The sequence below is a fragment of the Vipera berus genome (genome assembly GCF_964194415.1).
Source record: "Vipera berus genome assembly, chromosome: 7".
In the NCBI taxonomy this organism is placed as follows: Eukaryota; Metazoa; Chordata; class Lepidosauria; order Squamata; family Viperidae; genus Vipera; species Vipera berus.
This window is the reverse complement of record NC_138209.1, coordinates 50,916,846-50,937,737: the sequence shown is the minus strand read 5'-3', so window position 1 is coordinate 50,937,737 and position 20,892 is coordinate 50,916,846. Positions and strand designations below refer to the sequence as shown.

Genomic DNA, 20,892 nt, shown 5'->3' with positions numbered 1-20,892 from the left:
TAACTTGGGTGATGCCCAAATGGGATATGGAAGAAGGAATACATGTCAGCCAAGCGGAGCTTAGGCAAAGTTTCAATGAGATCTTTTGGATTCCTGCTGTAAAGCACTGGATGGTGTTTTCCATGATAGCTGTGATATGTTAAAAAGTGATGGTAGCAAAACCAGAGAAGCGAACCAATCATTTTAAAAATGACTTAGAACAGATGCGGCCAAGGTGTGATAGGAATTGACACAGAAAATATCAAATATTATGTCAGCATTGTTTTGTACTGACTCAGTGGGTGAGTAAATAATGCTTTAACTCAGTAGAGAGAAAACTAGACTTTTTTATATTGTTGGCATAAGGGCAGTTCTTTCTGTATCCTGTATAGTAATCCTTGACTTAGGCAACCATTCATTTAGTGACCGTTCAAAGTTACACCACTTAAAAAGAGTGACCTATGATTATTTTTTCACATGACTGTTACAGCATCCCCATAGTCATGTGATCAAAATTCAGGTGCTTGGCAACTAGCATGTATATGACACTTGCACTGTCCTGAGGTCATTGGATCACTATTTTTAACCTTCTAGTCAAATTCTAACGAGCAAAGTTAAAAGGGGAAGCAGAATCACTTAGTGACCACATCGTTCACTTAACTGCAGTGATTCGTTTAACAGTTGTGACAAAAAGGTCATGAAATAAGGTACAACTCACTTAACAACTGCCTTGCTTAGCAACAAAAATTTTGGGCTCAATTGTCATATATTGAGAATCACCTGAAATGAATTATGTCTCATAAATGGATAATTGTGAAAACAAACTTAAACATCTTTCCTAACACTTATTTTGTTAATATTTTCAAATTGTTTAGATTTCTGGAAATAAGAATTTGTGCCAGAGTTTCTTAAAGGTGCTTAATAGATGTACGTACTATGGCGTGGAAACTTTGGGGAAGGAACTTTTCATGTACTTTGGAGAGAAAACCTTAAGGTGAGAAAGATAATTCTTAACTTGTATAATTCATGACTTATTTATCCTTCTTGGAAAATTATTTTCTTCTTGCCCAGATACAAAGTAAACATTTAATTGTACCAGTTATATTAAAGACTATGAACTTCATAAGTATGAACACGACTTAGCATAAATTGTAGTACTACAGTAAGGAAATGGACACCTCCCCCACCATTTTATGGATCATGAGCCAATCAAACCCATAGTATTTCAAAAAATGAAAACAAATGGAATCAGGAAACTAGAGATCTATCAGCCTGACCTCAATACCTGGGAAGATTCTGGAAAAGATAATCAAGCAACGAATCAGTGAACACCTAGAGGCAAACAAAGTCATAACCAAAAGCCAACATGGGTTTGTCAAAAACAGATCATGCCAGACAAATCTTATTGCATTTTTTTTTACCAGGTGACAAAATTAGTGGACCAGAGGAATGCTGTGGGTATCATTTACTTGTACTTCAGTAAGGCATTTGATAAAGTAGACCACAACCTACTACTTGATAAGATAGAAAAATGTGGACTAGATAGCATCACCACCAGATGAATTCGTAGCTGGCTGACTAGCCATACTCAGCATGTGGTCCTCAATGGAACTGCATCTACATTGAAGGACGTCTAGTGTGGGGTGCCCCAGGGATCTGTGGGCCCAGTACTATTCAACATCTTCATCAATGTTTTGGATGAGGGGATAGATGGGGAACTTATCAAATTTGCTGATGACACCAAGCTGGCAGGAATAGCCAACACTCCAGAAGATACACTTAAGATACACAAGGATCTTGACAGACTTGAACTTTGGGCGCTATCTAACAAAATGAAATTCAGTGGTGAAAAAAGTAAGGTTCTCCACTTAGGCAAGAAAAACCAAATGCACAGGTATAGTATAGTTGGTACCTTGCTCAGTAGTAGTAACTGAGAAGGAGCTCGGAGTTCTAGTGGACAATCACTTAAATATGAATCAGCAGTGTGCTGCAGCTGCCAAAAAAGCCAACACAGTGCTAGGCTGAATTAACAGTGAGATAGAATCAAGGTCATGTGAAGTGTTAAATAGCACTTTACAATGCCTTGGTAAGGTCACACTTGGGATACTGCATCCAGTTTTGGTCATCACGATGTAAAAAAGATGTTGACACTCTAGAAAGAGTACAGAGAAGAGCAACAAAGATGATTAGAGGACTGGAGGTGAAAACATGTAAAGAACGGTTGCTGGAATTAGGTATGTTACTCTAGTAGTTTAATGAAGACAAGGACTAGAGGTGACAAGATAGCAGTGTTCCAATATCTCAGGGGTTGTCACAAAGAAGAGGGAGTCAAGCTAATTCTCCAAAGCACCTGAAGGCAGGACAAGAAGCAATGGATGTAAACTGACCAAAGAGAGAAGCAACCTAGAACTAAGAAGAAATTTCCTGACAGTTACAACAATTAATCAGTGGAACAATTTGCATCCAGAAGCTGTGAATGCTCCAACACTGGAAGTTTTTAAGAAGTGACTGGACAGCCATTTGTCTGAAATGGTTTATGGTTTCCTGCCTGAGCAGGGGGTTGGACTAGAAGACCTCAAAGGTCCCTTCCAACATTATTATTTTTTTTTTAATTTTAATTCCATTTATATCCCGCCCTTCTCCGAAGACTATGGGGGGCTTACAAGCTTAGCAGTAGCCTTCATTCTATGTATGTGCCTGCTTATTAGGGCTTTCACACACACCCTAAGCGGCATTATTACAAAGTCAGCTTAATTGCCCCCAACAATCTGGGTCCTCATTTTACCTACCTCGGAAGGATGGAAGGCTGAGTCAACCTTGAGCCTGGTGGGATGCGAACCTGCACTAATTGCAGGCAGCTGGTGTTACTTAAGGAGGCATTAGCCCACTGCTCCACCAAGGCTCTTGTTATTATTGTTATTATTATCCCCACTAAAATCATATGTGTATGTTTAAATCTTCCAGTAAATAAATGTTTAGTTTAGCTGTCCCACGCTTATATATTTATATGAATTAGCTTTAATCAAACAATTTTTAAGATAAGGTTGACATCAAGAACAATTATATTTTTTATTTATGTCTCACATTTATAGTCACTCATCTCACACGAAGTGACTTTTCAGACACATTCTTGCAGGCATGGTTTGTTGAATCACATGCCAATATTGAGGGTACTTTAGTGTTTGGGACCTAATGGGCACATTCTTTTCCCTTCTATCAGTCCACTTTAAAAAAAAGCAGAGATGTCTTTTTAAAAGTATTTGTAACATGTTCTTAGTTCTTTGTTTTCCTCAGTTAATAGCACACAGTTGGGAAGACGAGGTCTTTTTTTAGGCTCTGAGTTTATCATTTGTAAAGGGCTTTTGATCAGTTGGGGGAATGGTTAACACCTGAGGCTAGAAACCAGGAGACCCTGAATTCTAGTTCTGCCTTAGGCATGAAGTCTAGGCTTGGGCTGATCACTCTCTCAGCTCTAGGAAGAACACAAGAGCAAACTACTTCTGAAATATTGCCAAGTAAACTGGTCCAGGCAGTTACTGGGACTTTTGTTTTGCCACCAAAACAAGAGAAAGAAAGAAAAGAAAAAGGAAAGAAAGAAAAAGGGTGATGGTGATTGCATTAGGCTGAAGGCCAAATGAAATTAAGCCAATGATTATAGCATACTATTAATCACAACCAGAATTGTTTATGACTATCATTGCATTTGAGTAGTCATACAGCTAGAAAAAGTTTTGAATAAAATATATTTTAAAATACATTTCTCTTCTAGGATCCATTTTGGGATGAATGGTTCTTTGCGTATAAATCCAGATGCAAGCCAAAACAGAAGTGTAGCACTAACAGCCTTAGAAATACAATTTACTACTGATTTGATTTGTTTCTACGATGCAACTGTACAGCTTAGGTAAAGCAACATATGTTTTACTGGAATATCTCATCCAGGAAGGAAAATATTGCCATTCTAAGTCAACTGTGGGAGCTTGCTTAAATCTACTGAAAATATGCTTAATTCTAGTAGTTCACTTCATTTGCTTTATATAGATTGATTGTGACTAGATGGAGAAAAGTGGTTTTTAAAATCCCAGTGCATGTTTAAATTGTATATTTAATGACAAAAAGCCACTCCCTTGATTCATACTTGGCAATCTCTATTATAAGTTACAATCCCCTTTTACCCATAAATGTTTGTATGTATTAAGCTCTACTGTTGTAGTTATAAAAAGTTAGGGTAATTGATTTTTAAACCATGTTTGATTAAAAATGCACCTAAAAATCACCCAGCAGAAATTTTGTTTAAGCTATTAATATTTAGCATGAGTATTATAAGAATGAGCTGGTGGCAAACATTCTTTATAAATGCATGCCCTACTTCTTTGTCTCTCTAAATCCCCTATATATTGATTAACAGCTTGCTCTTGATCATGCTTGTTAAGAAATCATTTCTACTGAGTTCCTTGCAAGCATACTTGGGAGTACAGTATTTCCCATTCACTTATATCTTGTCATGTTTTATGGGGTTAATTATTTTTAATTTACTGCAGCTTATATATTTACATATGGTATGATTTCTGCTTTAGGAATTATGGTTAATTGAAAACAGGAGCTAAAACTGATTTCTCCATGGTTCCAACAAAGGAGGAGAAATGGGAAGGTTGTGAGAATCCAAGACTCAGATAATCTTATTATTACTGATAAGCCATTGTTTGTTGTATTATCTTTGAACTTAGCTATTCTATGATTGAAAGATCTGCTATTCTGAGAACACCTAAATCTTTGATCTCTTGACCCATTTTTCATTTTCGGGTCCAGAAGGTAAAAGCTAAAACAAACAAAAAATAATCATTTCCTTCCACCTGCCTCCCATTTTAGTTCAAGGCTGTTTTCTCCTCAGTTCAGCTTGGTTTTGACAACTTTAATCATTTTTACAATTTCCATACCTACGTCTTTTCTTCCTTTTTTTCCTGTTTTGCTAGTTGTGTAGTCCAGCTTTCCATCTACTATTGCATTAAAGTTTCCCATTAAACAAATATTTTGATATTCCAATTCCACTATTTTTTGTGTAATTTTTGATAAAACTCTTCTTGTTTGTTATTAGGAGCATATATTGCTATCATCAATATATGTTTTTGATTTATTATTATTTCCACCATTAATATTTTTCCCTCTTCATCTGCATAGATTTGTTTGGGGTTCATTATCTCTTTGATATATAAAGCTATTCCTCTTTTGTTGTGCTAGTGAGAAGTGAAGTTTCCCAATTTTTGGTTGTTCCAACAATTTGTAATGTTGTCTTTTAAAAAGTGTTTCTTGGAGACAAACTATATCCATTTTTAATTTTCATAGTCATGTAAAAAAAAATTCCTTTTTGCTGGGGAGTTCAATCCATTTATATTCATTGAAAGAATCCCATTTTCCTTCTCCATCTTCTTCAATTATATTTAGATTTTATTCTCCTAGTTGTTCTTATCTATCTTTGTTCTCTTGCTTGTGCCTCTTCTATGTTTGTGTTTTCTGTTTCTTCTTCTACCTTTAGTTTAGCTGCTCCTTCTATTGCTATCTTTTCCTGTTTTTTTTGCTTCTCTCTCTGCATAAAATTCCAGACTTTCCCCTTCCAAAAAAAGCTTTGTATCTCTCATAAAATTCCATTGCCTTGAGTGGTGTCCAATCTGTATCTTTTCATGTTCCAATTAATTAAAATCACTTCCAGAATCAGCCATCTGAAGTTCACTCCTTTTAAAATTAATTTTCTGGTCAGGAATTGGTATTCTTTTCTTGAATCTCTTATCCTCCTGGAGATCTGCTTCAGCACTACAATTTCCTCTTTATAATGCAGACGATTGTCTCTAGCTCTTCTCAATATCTCATCTCGTTTGATGAATTTAACATGTACTTCTCTAGGGACTTTATTTCTCCTCGCATAGCTTGAATTGACTCAAAATATCTGGTCTACCTCTCCTTCAATTTCCTGTTTCCCGATTTCCAGTGCTTCAGCCAATAGCTCTATCATCAAATCCACAAGATCCTCTTCCTTATCCTCCGTTATGTTTTAAAATCTTAAAAAATAAGATGCCTTTTCCATTTCCAAAACTGTCATTGAATTTTCCAGTTCTCTATTTGCCTGTATCAACCTCTGATTTTCATCTTTTATTTCTGTCATCTTCAGATCAGTCTTTACTGACTTGTCTTCTATTTTCTGAATTGGTCTTTGTGACCATCTGTCAGAAGCTTTCTAGTTGAGAGTTTATGTTATGAATTTCTTGATTCATTTTATCAAAGTTGTCTTTTGTCTCCTCATGGTTTTTCCTTGTATCTTCTTTGTGGGATGAGATTGCCTCTTGAATTGCTTGTAATGCCACTTGCATCTCCTTCTGAAAATTGTTAGATTTTTCTTGTTGAAGCATTGATTCGATTGATCTGATACACAGTACTTGCAGAGGTGGAGGACAGGGCTGAGGATGTTTTCTTGCCAGTTTTAGCCATTTCTAATTCCACCCCCCAAAATTTTTATCAACTCTAATACTTTTCCCAGATATCCGCCTTATACCAAACCATTAATCTTGTATTCAATACCACAATATATCATTTAAATTTGTCTTAAATAACTCTTAGTTCTTGTCTATAATCCCTATAATCCAATAAACTCCCTGAAAAAGAAGGTAGAACAAAGAAAAAGAAAAAAGTTGTAATCCACTTCTGTTTGTGAGGTTCGTTCCGGAGCAGTTGTCCAAAATCCAAGATTATCGCTTAGTCAAAATTTATAATCCATAAGGTCCTACCATTCCAAATTAATAGTCCATAGGGCCTTCTCCAAAGAAAATCACCAACAGTTAAGCTTCCACTGTCTTTACGTAGTTCTGAGACTAAATGTTTATAATCTAATAGGCTCCCCAGACAAGAAGAAGAAAAAGAGAAAAACAAAAGGGAAAAGCAAAAAGAAAAAATGGGGATAAGGAAAAAAGTTTATAATCCACTTCTATATTCTGACTCCAGCTCTTACCAATTGTCCCAAAATGCGAAGTTACCAATCTGTCAAAATTATAATCCAAAATGTTTTACTGTAAATCAGTCATGTCAAACTCACGATGTCATGTGACATCACGTAACGTATTGGAGCTTTTTCCCCATTCCCGGCAATGGGGTAGGTGCGGTTTCCTGGTAACACATCCAGCCCATGGGCCGCCAGTTTGACACCCCTGCTGTAGATAGTTACTTGCCATTCAGTCTGTCTCTAAATAGTTTATAAAATTACAGGTCAAACAATATTTGTAATCTGAGGAAGCCAGAGGGCTTCAAAATAGTTTGTAGTTTTAGTTGTAATCCATCCTGCGGAAGACAGCCCAAAACGTTTTTCTCCTTTTTTCAGCTGCAATCTACAAGGTTATTAAATTCAGAAACTTCAAAGAGTTTAGTCTGTTATCTATGTCTAGGCTTCAGGCCAAATTCCCTCACTCCAGACAAAATATAAATAGAGCTTGATGTAGTTCTGTTTTTTCACCACTATATGTCATTACGTATCCGTTTTGTAATTTTCCAACCCCCCCAAAATTAGTTTTGCTCCAATACTCTCCAAGAAAGGTAAGAAAAAAGAAATTATAACTCCCCAAACTTTTTTTCTTTCTATTGTGTCCAGATTAATTTTATAGTCTTTCTATTTTCCCCCAAGAAAGCTTGAACTGTCACTTATTCTGGGAGAGGGGGGGGGGAAAGGGGGAAAAAAACCTTTAGGTTTTAAAATCGTAGAGGAAGCAAAATAATCTCACCCAGATTCAAACATGTTGCTTGCCCTTGTTGAATACCGCTTTTTTTCTCCAGAGGTCAGCAGCTTCTGACTGGCTGAATGGGTGTGGCCAGTTTTTCTCCTGTTGGTTCTGAGGGCTTCCTTGGATCAAGCTGGTTGATCGCCATCTCCCCATGATCTACAACAGTCTCCTCTTCTTTTGTCACCTCTCCAGGCCAACTTCAGGCCCTTTTCAGGGCCCCAGCAGGAAAAAATCAGGCACGGGAGGCAGAGCCCTGCTTCTCTGCTTCCATCTTACCGTGACATCAAAACCAGAAGTCATATCTACTTCTTAATTCTTTAAAATATTCATAAAACCACAGAGTGAAATTATCTGTCAATTTGGGCTCAGGTTAAATCAGTATGCTGAAGATAACTAATTATGTATTTTGATCCCGGTCGTTTGGAGGCAGTGTGAACATGGCCAAATCCTGCTAATTCTGAGTGGCTGTAGCAATTTGTGCCCCTGTTTCCAGGGACTTTCTTTAATCTTGGATAGGTTTGTACTCCTGGTATGAACCCATGGAGTCATTTTGGATTCATAGCTCCGGCTTGATGTTGTGGCTGAAACACCACAGAAATCTACCTGTTAAGATTCTTCAGACAGACACTTATTCCCTAGTCACCTCACAATGGCTCTTTCAATGTGCTTTGAATATGTTGCCCATGAAGACCTCTTGGAAGCTACAGCTAGTCCAGAATGCAGTCCTGCAGGCGGTCATGGGTATACAGTGTGGTGCAATTGAGGAACCACTTATCTCTGTTTATGCCTGGCCAGTGGAGTCGGGCAGAGTAAGTATGCTTTAGATCCCTTAAAACAGAATCATTTATTAGCACTCGGGAAGCCTATCTTCACTGTTGCAATGCCTGATCTCTGGAATGACTTCCATCCAAAGACCCATGGAGATATTATTTGATAACATTCAGCTCTTCTCTGAGGCCATGCGGGGAAGTGGTCCCCATAGGATATTTTATTTTAGGCAGAGTTTGCCTTCTGGGCAGTTATGATCTGACAATTATTTTTATTTTTAATCCTACAGAAACACAGTTGAATGTGAAGAAAAAATTAGAATGCTGGGAGATTTAGATGTCTGCTGTTCAAAATTTAGCTTCCAAAGAGCAGAAAGTGAGATTAAGAAGCAAAAGGGCCGTATGTTATGTGATGTATTGCTTGATCAGGCAGTCCTACCTGGAGTGGGAAATATCATAAAGAATGAAGCACTTTATGACAGCGGTCTGCATCCAATTGTTAAAGTATGTAAAATATTTCTAGTTGTTTTCAGTTGTATTTTACATTTTGCTTATGATGATTTATGTCTTGAGCTCCTAAAAGATAATTGTAGCGTGCATAATGACTGCTCTGCTACATTGTAAATAAAATATTTCCATAAGGAATTAATTGAAGTCTTACCTTCCATAGATAATCCCAACAGGTAATTTATATTTAGAATCAAAATCATGGTCATTGACCAGTGATTACCAAAAAAATTAAAATATAAAGAAATGTGAGAAAGTTATATTTTTCATAATCATGAGACCATTATGGATGTCTAGGTACCTACAGCATAGCTGCAAAAAAAATCTTCCATAAATGAAGCCTTAATTATATTATTAATAGAGCAATTCTATACATAGTTTCCTGTATACGATTGCTATATTAAAATCCCAGTAGGCTTGTTTTTGTCAGTGTTTCCTGTATTGTTAAGATAGGTTCATCTATTATCTACTCATCAAAATCTCTTTAAGGAAAGACACTGTTATATAAAGCAAAGAGCCATGGCTTCACTGTAGCTTTTTAAAACCAATGTTCCAAATTACAGGTTTGTCAATTAACAGATAAGCAAATATGCCATTTGGTGAAAATGACTCGGGATTTCTCACTTCTCTTTTATAAGGTAGGGAAAAATTCTTTTCTAAGAATTTGGCAAAAAGAAAAAAAATACAACCTGAATATGCCTTAAAGTAAATGTTACTTAAAATTTTCAGTATTATTCTACTAACTGATAAAAGGATTTCTCCTCCCTTGTACATTGTTAAATACAATCTTGTTTAATTTTTTTAGGATATAGAGCTAAAAAAGTATGAACTTACAAATTAAAAATAGTGAAAGTAGCCTGTTGGGAACTATGTCATTGGATACCAGAGAGAAGAATAATAATATTCCAGGTCATTAAAAATTATTTTTCTGAAGAAAGTTTGCAATTCCAGAGGAAGGGTTCTAACCCTTAAATATGTTTTATATTTCAACTTTTATTAGAGCAGAGATATGTAATTTTTAAAAACCTTTCAAGGCTACACATGTTGTACTCTATTAAATTTGGTGATTGGAGAAATGCTACTTAACCCAACTTCTCCTGGACAATGTTTAGAAGATTTTAATGCAGCTGACAGATATCACTAGAGAACCTCTTCCCTTGGAAGGGACAAAGAAAACAATAAATAATTTATTTTGTCCATCACACCTAAAAGAAGGGTTTTCAATTTATTTGTAAGTTCTTTCCAGTTATTGCAAGATAAATATGATTTGAGGTGAGCTGCATCTTTGGCTTTTGAAGACACATAAATAATAATGGTCTATTCCAGTGTTGCAAGATGGGGTTGGCAGTAAGTAAACATTACAGAGTGTATAAACGCCCCATTTGCCGCCAGTGCAACGGAAAGATCACAGTATGTCGATTAGGAGAGAACAACAGAATGACCTATTTCTGCTCACAGTGCCAAAACGACAAACCTCAGCCTGGGGATTTGAGGTAAGTCTTTACAGGTAGTTCACTTAGTGACTGTTCAAAGTTACAATGGCACATTAAAAAGTGACACTTATGACCATTGCAGCACCTCCATATTCAAATTCAAACTCTTGACAACTGACTCATATTTATGACGGTTGCCTTTTGTGACCTTCTGACAAGCAAAGTCAATGGGGAAGCCAAATTTACTTAACTATGCTACTAACTTAACAACTGCAGCAATTCACTTTACAATAGTGGAATGAAAGGTCGTAAAATGGGGCAAAACCTACTTAACAACTATTTTACCTAGCAACATAAATTTTGGGCTCAGTTGTGATTGTATGTCAAGGACCACCTTATTACTTTTAAAAGTATTTCACAAATTATTTCAGTACAATTTAATATTTGAATTTTAAAGAGGATTTTTTTCTTGTTCTTCTCCCTCTTTCCGTATTCGTTGGGTTGTCTGCTCAGCCAGTGAAATCACAGCAGCTTATATTGAACCATTACAATTGGGGAACAGAATAGAAGAGAAAGAGAAGAGAATTTTTTATTGGCCAAGTGTGATTAGACACACAGGGAATTTGTTTCTGGTGCATAATCCATAGAGCAGTAGGCCATTTGTCAAGATAGAGCCACAAATATTCATCAGTAATTCTGATAATGCAAGTTTTTGGATTTTTTTTCCTTAAAGAAAATCAAGTGAGATCTGAGGAATAGCACTAGTCCAGTTCCTTTCAGTGAAGATCCAAGCTGGTGAACTTAGCAGCAGACCATTTTTCTTATGAATGGCTAAGTTAACATAGAGCAAAATCTATCTTTCTTGCCACTGAACGGTATTTGTTGGAAAAGGTCCATTTTAAGGCTATCAAAATCCTTCTGAACCTTGAGTCTGTTTCTGAGGTGTTAGCAATCTCCCCAGATTTGTGTCACTGCAGATTTATTGGACATCCCTTATCCCTTATAAGCAATTATGAAAATATTGACAATCACCAGGTCCAGGACAGAACCTCAAGTATGCTGCATATTTCTTTCAAAGTAACTTATATAAGTTAGGATAGATAACCTTTATTGTCATTTTTTACTGTGGGCGCACTAGCACACATTAAAAATGAAATTCTGTTGCCTGTTCTCAAAAGTATACACATACATAACACACATAAATATGCTATATACAACATATGTATATACCTAAAGGTAAAGGTTCCCCCGCACATGCGTGCTAGTCGTTTCCGACTCTAGGGGCCGGTGCTCATCTCCGTTTCAAAGCCGAAGAGCCAGCGCTTGTCTGAGGATGTCTCCGTGGTCATGTGGCCGGCATGACTAGATGCCAAAGGCGCAGGGAACGCTGTTACCTTCCCACCGTAGTGGTCCCTATTTTTCTACTTGCATTTTTACATGCTTTCGAACTGCTAGGTTGGCAGAAACGTGGACGAGTAACAGGCGCTCACTCTGCTACGCGGCACTCGGGATTCGACCCGCCAAACTGCCAATCTGATCGACAAGCTCAGCGTCCTAACCCACTGAGCCACCGCGTCCCCTTATGTATATACCTACACCCTTACATATAAATACATATAAATATTAATCACTGTCCATCTTGAATACATAGAATTGAACCAATAAGGACCATATGGTTGTTCAGCCAACTGAATCTATCTGGCCTCCTTCCTTCATCCCACAGCAGACAGCCAAGAAGGAGTGGTTTAAGTGACTGGCCATTCAACAGGGAATCTTGTTTTGAAGAAGTTGCTGAGAAGTCAGAAGAGGAGTGGGCCTGCATTCTCTGCACTCTAATAAACAAGCCTTCTGTGAAAATATGTGATGCGTGCCTGACTCCACGCCCCAGAGGTATTATGGGCTTTATGATTGCCTATTTGCGTCACTGTAATGTAACACCAATAACCTAAAGATTATTTTTATTCTCACATGTAACGTGTGTAATATGAATTAACATACTAGGGTTTCAGTTCTATATTGTTTTCTCTGATAGTTCAGTCTGAAATTATATATCAATGGACACATATATCATTAATTGGCTGTATATGCAGCTCCATATCATTTACTGTTGATATATATTTTCTTTTTGCTGCAAATGCTAATATGTATGTACTGCACCTTGCATTTTTTATTACAACAAACTGGTCCAACATTACTGCTATTCTACATGCCATTAGCAACATGAAGTTTGTATTGTTAATTTTAATTAACAATAAAATGGCAAATGTCTTCTTATGGATCTTGTAAAAGAGCAGCATAGGGGTATAATCCTGTTTCTTGAGAAAGGAAGAAAATTTAGAAGAAATTCTCTTTGAAACAGACCATGATGAGGAAAAATAAGAAATCTTGAGCAGAGACTTGTGCTTAAAATCTGAATTATAAACCTAGACACTAGTCACTTTAGGGAACAATTGTTTGCATTAAAATGAATGTTCTTTTTGTAACTCAAATCTATACTTTCACAGTCCTATGATCCTCTGCTGAATGAATTATTCAGTTGAACCTTCTGTACTTTTTGTGGGTCTCAGCACTTTCTGAATTGCCAAACCAAATGTTTCATACATTTGGAAAGGAATACATTTGCAAGAAGGGAGAAAATATTTCCTTTTATAGCTAGAAAGGACCATTGCTGTATTTCACTTTACTGATATTTCTTGGATACTAGAGTCTGCGCACTGAGAAGTGTTTAAATCTAGCAATAAAATATTTGAGATTCTAAATTTCAATCCATAAAATGCTTAATATTCTGGAGCACAGAGATTCCAAAGCATTGAGATTCTGAGTGGAGATATGTTCAGACTGCCATTTGTAGTATATCCCACTCTCTTCGCAATAGCTGTGTTCAATATTGCCTTCCACTACCTGGGGCAGTATTCAGCAGTAGTCTTAAGCTTCTAATCTTCAAAGCACACACTTTTTTTACTCTGATTTTGCTTCGTCTACTTTCTTCTATTAGGTTTCTCCTTTAGCTTTCTTTTTAACTTATTCTTTTCTTTCCAAAGTTTTAAATGCCAAGTCATTTACTTTAAGATCCTCTGTTTAAAACATGTTACCATTTTTACTCGAGTATTTCCAATTAGATTCTTTCCAGTTTTTTCTTACTACTATAGGTGACTTTCTTTCTGCCTTAGTGGTATACGTAGGTAATGTACACTCATGAAAAGGAAAAGATCTTTGGAAGTGCTGTGGGCACACTTGATGTACTTGTCAATATTTTTTCAAGGAAGGTATGTCTTCCTGGGTTTGCAAAGCAGCCAGATAGTCCCATGGAAATATGTGTTGGAATTAAGCACACATTTAGGAAATGACCTCAGAATACAATGGTTTTGTCCCCTCCTGTTTCTGCCTCCTTTAACTCAAACATGTATTTTTCCTTCTGACATACTTTCACTATTCTAAATGTGCCCCAGCAGCCACCCAATTCTCCTTGATTTAAGCTGTTGCATAAAAACAACAATGTAATATGTTATTACTGGTAAATTTATTAAATTAAAATTATTTCATAGAATCCATTGTTCAAAAATGTAGTAAAAATGCTCCTGATTTACATATGTAATACTTAAAGATATTACAGAAGGCATTCACAACTGAATGTATAAAATCCAATGACTGGCATGAGGAAAAAAAATGCTGATTCAGTCTTTTTGTAATTAATACAGTGTTGGGAGTAAGAGCCTTAAGGACTTATCCATTTTGTATTTGTATCAGCTGCAAAGTAAGTTCTTGATTATCCTTTCTTAGTTGATTCTTTAGCCAGCCTCAGGAATCTAAAGGTTTTAATCCCTTCAGAAAACCAAATTCATCAATTCAATTATCCCCTAGAATTTATGTGCGCAGCTGGTGATCTAGAAACTGAAGCAAACACTATGCAACAAAGGCACTACAGCTTAGGGCTTTAGAACAAAATCACAATAATGCTCTTTTCATTCTTGCATTCCAATTGAGTGCCTGCCATTTGAAGACTTCTTTACAGTGTTTCAATAAAGGAACCTTATCCCCTTCCCCACCCCACCCCCTAAATAGCATTCAGTATATTTTAAGATATTGCATATCAAACGCTTTCCTCAGTGCTTATAATTAACACATCTTACCTTTATTCTTACAAACATTTCTCTTGCTTTCCCTTTGCTTCTTGGTTAGCAGTTGTTAAATTCAGCTTGGTACAAGAAAAGACAAAAAACCTGCTACCAAGATTAATATCATTTCTCATGCCTTCAGTTCACATAATGTCTATTGGGATGTTCATGACCATAATAGTGGACTGCTCTTCTGAGACCCATTGTACTACTTTAATACATATCTTCATATAAATGGGAATAAGCATTTCTATGCAGAGTTATGACTATAACTATTTCTTTATTGCTACAGTAGATTACTTGGACTATCAGGATCATAAATTGAAGCACTATGTAGCATATTATTGCTGGAGTAACACAATTTAGGGAGACATGGAAACTATTAATACTAACTAGGATATTTTTATCTTCAAAAAATAGGAAAAAATGGAGGTTTAACAACAGATAATAGCTCCTTAGTCAAATATCCATGTAACAACTTTGGAAAATCAAGAATGGAAATTAAGATAAATAGGAAGACGGCATTTGGGACAGCAACTCTAGTATTGACAGATTTTGCTGGTAAAGACATTCCACTGGAACATAACAGAAGTGAAAGTCGAACTCCAGATGGAGGCTGTCTGCATGATCCTTCGAGAAACAATTTTAACAGTACCAACCCTTATGAAGTAAATTCATCAATACCTTTTCCCTATCAACATAATTCTTTAAAGCCAGCATCAAAGAAACAGAAAATGGATTGTTCAACCTCATCTGTTGGAAGCCTTACTGAGAAAGTTATAAACAGGTTTGTTAATTTCAATTACATATTGAGGGGTAAAATTGTTCATATGAAAAACTATTTGTATTATATTCTTTCTTTGAAACATGCAATATTACTTATATTTTGGTAGATACCGGTTCATGAAACAACTTTGTCTGCAGCTGTATCTTAAAGCTCTGTAGGCTTGTGTTTGAGGCAGCTTATTAGATTCAAAGAAATGGTTAGAAATGTTCGTTAGCCAGGTGCAGAAAGATTAAAGCATATACAGTATATATCTGGGGTGTACTTGTAAAATAGAAACATTTGAAAAAATATTTGAAATCTGCAGTCACCAATCACTTAATAAAGAAGCAGAGAGAGATCAGAGTTGGTAGGCATAATGGAAGGAAAAAGAGGAGTTGCAGCCTTACTTCCTTCTTAAAATGTAGAATAGTTCTGGCAAACTGACAGGAAATGCTGCACAAGAACTCTTGGAATAAAATAGTATTTTTAAAAATGTATTTCTATAACCTGTTTCAACAAATTAAAATTTTCAGGCTTCCAATAATAAATAAATGCATATTTTTTGTACTGCATACTGTTGGCCAACAGCCTTATTTAAGGTAACTTGCTTGGAGAAAGAAATCTAGAGGAACCTCTGCATAGCTCCATGGAGGAATATTCTAGACAGCTGGTGAATCTGTTCTCCAGCTGCGCAATTTCCCTTCAGATTCCTGAATGTCAAGGAAAGCAGGGACATTTTACACAGGCAACATCAGTAGAATTCTTGTCATTCATGCAACTTAAGAATCTGGGTGAACAGGGCAAGGACTGATTGCACTTTTGTAGCTTTCACAAATATCTAAAGAAGGTTCCAAATTCCCTCCCAAGTTCTATAGTATAAAATTTGCTCATATTTTGGTTCAGTAGTGTTTCCATGGAGTAGAAAAAGGTTGCTTCTGAAATATTTGCTTAGGTATGGTGACCTTTAGATCTTGTACAGAACATTGTTAGGGTTGGAGTATTTGGTTTCTGAGTATGATCGTTTTTAATCTGTGGATTTGTGTCCATTCCTTGTTAAGTCTCACTGACCTTTCTGGCCCTATGTAAATGGCAGAAGGATGATGTTGCCAGGTAGTATAAATCATGTTGGGAAATGGCCAGATGAATCAGTCCTTAATGGTATCGCTGCAGATGAGAGATGGGAGAATACAAAACTCAGCTGTTTAGTGTGAGCTTCAATTTCCTAAGAATGATGAAAGATAAAAGAGCTACTGTAAAAAAACCAAGTACTTTACGCTACTACCATTATTAGAGGCAGTCTTATAAGAGATAGCTGCTAGATACCATAGTATGATTGGGGGGTGCATTTTACAGCATTTGTTAACAGTATATACTGTAGACCTTCTAATGGCATACAGGCTGCATTCAAGAAGCTTCAGCCAGCTGGGTCTAGAAAAAAAAACCACATAAAAAACTATCAGGTCACAGTAATGCTGGGGAGAAATGCTACTTACATATTAATGAACCCTAGAGTGAAATTATCTAATGCCTTTTGAGCTTAACTAGTAACATACTTGCCAAAAACCCTGGCTGCTGCTAAACCTAAGAAACAAGAAGCAATCTAACCTTGTTTAAACATTAACAGTCAAGGCAGATGCCTTTGTGCATTGTAAACAGATGCTATGTTAGCATCAGAGGAGAGCAAACTTTCCTATCACCTTCATAAAATACACTTTTCTGCTCTGCCAGTCAGACTTCTTCCTCTGTGGTATATGATGGGGATCATTACAGTAGCTTTGATCAAAGAGCATGGAAAATTGTCTTGAAGCAGACAAGTAGATAGATATCCCCATGGTCTGGTGTAAGACACGTGTAATAACTTTCCAGAGGGGAAGAATATAATTGGAAGGAATTGGTTTTCTAGTACATCTTGCTGTTGCCAATTCAGGATGCCTTTTAAACTACATGAAAGTACAAAATTTATGCTAGCAATGCCAGAACGGTGCAGTTTACTTTTTAAAAAAAGCAGCAAGAGAACTTTTTAAAAATTTGCTGCTTCCATTTCATTTCAATAGAATGGATTTTTGACATGGAGTCCTTCGATTTCATTTTAAAGAGAAAATAAAGCAGATAAAATTGCTAGGTGCTCTGTTTGATCAGATGTATCATTTAAGCAGAAGGGTTTATATGAACTTTGGAGCTATGGTATTGAGACTGAAGATGCTGGTTTTGCTGTAACTAATCTTAATTTTATGCAGGTTTTTATCTTGTTACCTATCATTACAGAGCACCTCCAGATAATATGACAGATGGCTCTTGCACATTAAATGCTGGCAGTCCTCGCTGCAGTAAACATAGTCGCTTCTGTGTTCTTCGCATCGTGAGGAAAGACGGAGAAAACAAGGGCAGACAATTTTATGCTTGTCCCTTGCCAAGAGAAGCCCGGTGTAACTATTTTGAAGTATGCGAGCTTATATAGTACCTTACACCCTTGAAAAAGATAAATTGGTTTCTCAAACCACTGTGATTACTTATAGATTTCACTCTTTCCTTAATTTTAACATAGTGGGAAATGAATTGCTGTGATGATAACTTTGTCTAAAGAGGTTCTCAGTGCATTTTGGGAAGAATAAATGGGTTCTCTGGCCTCTACTGATTTTTTTTTTTTTTTTTTGAAGCAGTGAGACTGTTAGGCTTTGAGTTAGTTGCTTACACTAAGGTTAAAAATAACACTGTTCTTTATAATAATATTTTATTGTTTTAATTATTCCATTTCTATCTTGAGTTTCTTCCTTACCAATGTACCTCCCCAGTTGTATTTGAGTGATTAAAAGGGAACTTTTGAAAATAATTATTGCATTTCATTTTATAAGCTTTTAAAAACAATTGAACTTCTAAAAACAAGTGATTTTATGACTTTATTCTGTTGATGTACACTATCCTCTAAGCCAGGGCGTCAAACTGCTGGCCCACGGGCCAGATGTGTTGTGCCAAAACCACACCCACCCCATTGCCGCCAATGGGAAAAAAGTCGCAATATGTCACGATACATCACGTGACATCGCCAGTTTGACACCTGAGCTCTAAGCAAACTTAACTTTCTTTCTTGCCTAGCTAGTTATTCTGAACATTTCATCTAAATCATATTGCTATGTTTTCTTCCTTCTTTTTAGGTGTTTTTTAGATTACTATTGTCAGGTAGTAACTTAACAATAGTACATTAAGCAAAGACAAGGAGAAAAAAAACAATGAAAATTGCAGCATTAGCCAAACACTATGAATACATTTACCATAATCAAAATGATTCAAACTCAGTGTGAGTGAATCAAACTCATATGTTCATACTTCCTTTAATCTTTTTATGAGCTAGAAGGAATAACACTGTTAGGCAACATAAAGCAAGAACCTTCAAAGGAGACACAATTCTAGTGTAAGAATGCTTAATCAAGTGTGCAAAGATTCTGGGGCAAAATTAATGTAATAAAACAGCACAACTGAATCTGAGTTTATATTTTCTCTAATGACCTTGGCAACATAAAATGAGTGCTGGTGTTTTTCTTGTATTTGTTCTCTTTAGCTCAGCTTTGATAATAAATTCTGTTCCACCATATGGTAACTAATGCAATGCAATGTAATTTTGACCTTCAGATTTTCCAAGGGAGAGAGACATTAGAGCTTGGGGAAGTGAGATCTATTGCTTTGAAGTCATAAGCTATCAAGAGTTTTGCTTGGATAAATTAAATCTGTGTTTCCTCCAAAAGTCAGATAAGACTTTTTTATAACTGTCCTCCCACAAAGTCAAACAAGTAGAGTTCAGGTAGTGGAGCAAACTGAATTTTAGAAAAAATTGCTAAGCTTGATTACTGTTAGTCACCACCTACCTTGCAGAATTAAAGGGGAGTTTGTTGCTTCTCATCTAAAACAGGAATTTGGCTTCAGCATTTGGTGTTAACAGAAAATGATTTCTCTCTGCAGTGGGCAGACCTGCATTTTCCTTTCTGCAATCATGGGAAGCGCTGCATTATGAGGACAGTGCTGAAGATTGGCCCTAATAATGGAAAGCATTTCTTTGTGTGTCCTCTTGGGAAGGATAAACAGTGTGACTTCTTTCAATGGGCTGAAAATGGTCTAGGAATGAAGATTATCCCAGGATGCTGAGCTATTCATCTGCACTGGACTATCTGGTGTTAATCTTCTCAAACTGTGTGTGTTATACTGCTCTTCTGTAGGAGATATTTTAGGAGGGTTATGATCAAGTGGCATTTTGTGATTACAAATCCTTTTGTGTTAGATATTTGAACGTTCCTTCTTGTATCCCTCTTTGTGTTTCTGCTATTTTCTGTTCATTATTTGTTGCATTTTACCTAATACTAGAACATTTCAGAGTTAATATCTGAACAATAGGTAGTCTTTTTCTTATCTTAGTTGTTCCCTCATATACACACATACGTAAACTTGGATATCATTGCTTGTTCATTTTTTGCCCTTCATTTTCTTTCTGTTTGTCTTTATATAAAAATTTTATTTCAATGCATTTACTATGAATAGATTATATTACATTTTAATCAGTTACAGTATGAAAGATTAATATTTTCAATAAAATGTTTCAAATAGTGATGAGTGTTTGTTTGTTCTTAAGAATAAACTATAAGATTGTTGTCAGAACATAGCTGCCTGTGCCACAGTTGTGACTGTGTGGAACATAGCTGCCCATGCCACAGTTGTGACTGTGTGGTATATAGAAGTTTAAACAAAAAACCAGCAATTTCGTATACAATATAAACATCCTGAGAACTAATCAGAAATAACAGTAATACTAGTATAACATACATTCTTGTGAGATTTAAAAACCCAGAATTTGATACTCACAACTCGAAGACAAGTCTGGTTAACAAAAACAAAGATTTATTGAAAAGAAAATTGAAAAAAAAAGAAAAGTGTTTGCAAACGTGATCTCTTAGACCCTTCCCAAATTGGATTGGGTTCAAAGAGCACCCTGAGCAAGTTTCAAAGTAGGCATTTTATACTCTTTCACAATACACGCCACTACTAAGAAGCTTAAGTCATTCTTTAAAGTTATTTGACAATTTCCGTCCATCCGTTACTATCTTATCTTGTTTACTTGTAATTTTCACCTTGGGCCGATGTTCCTTTCTTACTGATAGTAAGTTCCAGTCTCCTGGGAAGCTTTTAGCAAGTCATAATATATTGTTTTTACTGATTACCATTTGTGAGTCACTTTGCCTGGGCAGGAAACAGTTAGCCTCATACCTTAGTGTTACATTTTATACAATTCATTGGTGTTACATTTTATACAATTTATAAAAGAATAAAAGAATATTTATTTCCTTTATTTTGAATCTAAAACTACACATTTTCAAACAGTGTAGACCAAAAACAGGGAAAAAATCTCCACCAAAAGACCTGGTTTAACCTGGTTCAAATATCTGAGGGAACATCCAGATCTTTAATACCTTATGAAAGCGCAGATGTTTTGGGGGGGCTATCCAGATATTGGGAGGACAATCAGAGGGTGAATTTATGCTGAAGGTTCTTATAAAACTGATTTGAAAATAATAGACACTA

At 36.1% G+C, this 20,892-nt stretch overlaps 1 protein-coding gene across 1 annotated transcript in view; it reads left to right on the top strand.

Moving 5' to 3' along the window:
- NEIL3 (nei like DNA glycosylase 3) overlaps positions 1–20,299 on the top strand; it is a gene marked incomplete at its 5' end in the record, with an annotated part of 30,825 nt that extends 10,526 nt beyond the window's left edge. Inside the window, 9 exons of the mRNA XM_081333181.1 lie at positions 855–973; positions 3,749–3,883; positions 8,797–9,010; positions 9,577–9,651; positions 10,340–10,506; positions 12,170–12,336; positions 14,982–15,348; positions 17,593–17,767; positions 19,282–20,299. Of these exons, the coding sequence (XP_081189307.1) occupies positions 855–973; positions 3,749–3,883; positions 8,797–9,010; positions 9,577–9,651; positions 10,340–10,506; positions 12,170–12,336; positions 14,982–15,348; positions 17,593–17,767; positions 19,282–19,464 (1,602 nt within the window). The 3' untranslated portion in view covers positions 19,465–20,299. The remainder of the gene's footprint in view (positions 1–854; positions 974–3,748; positions 3,884–8,796; positions 9,011–9,576; positions 9,652–10,339; positions 10,507–12,169; positions 12,337–14,981; positions 15,349–17,592; positions 17,768–19,281) is intronic.
- Positions 20,300–20,892: the final 593 nt, after the last annotated feature.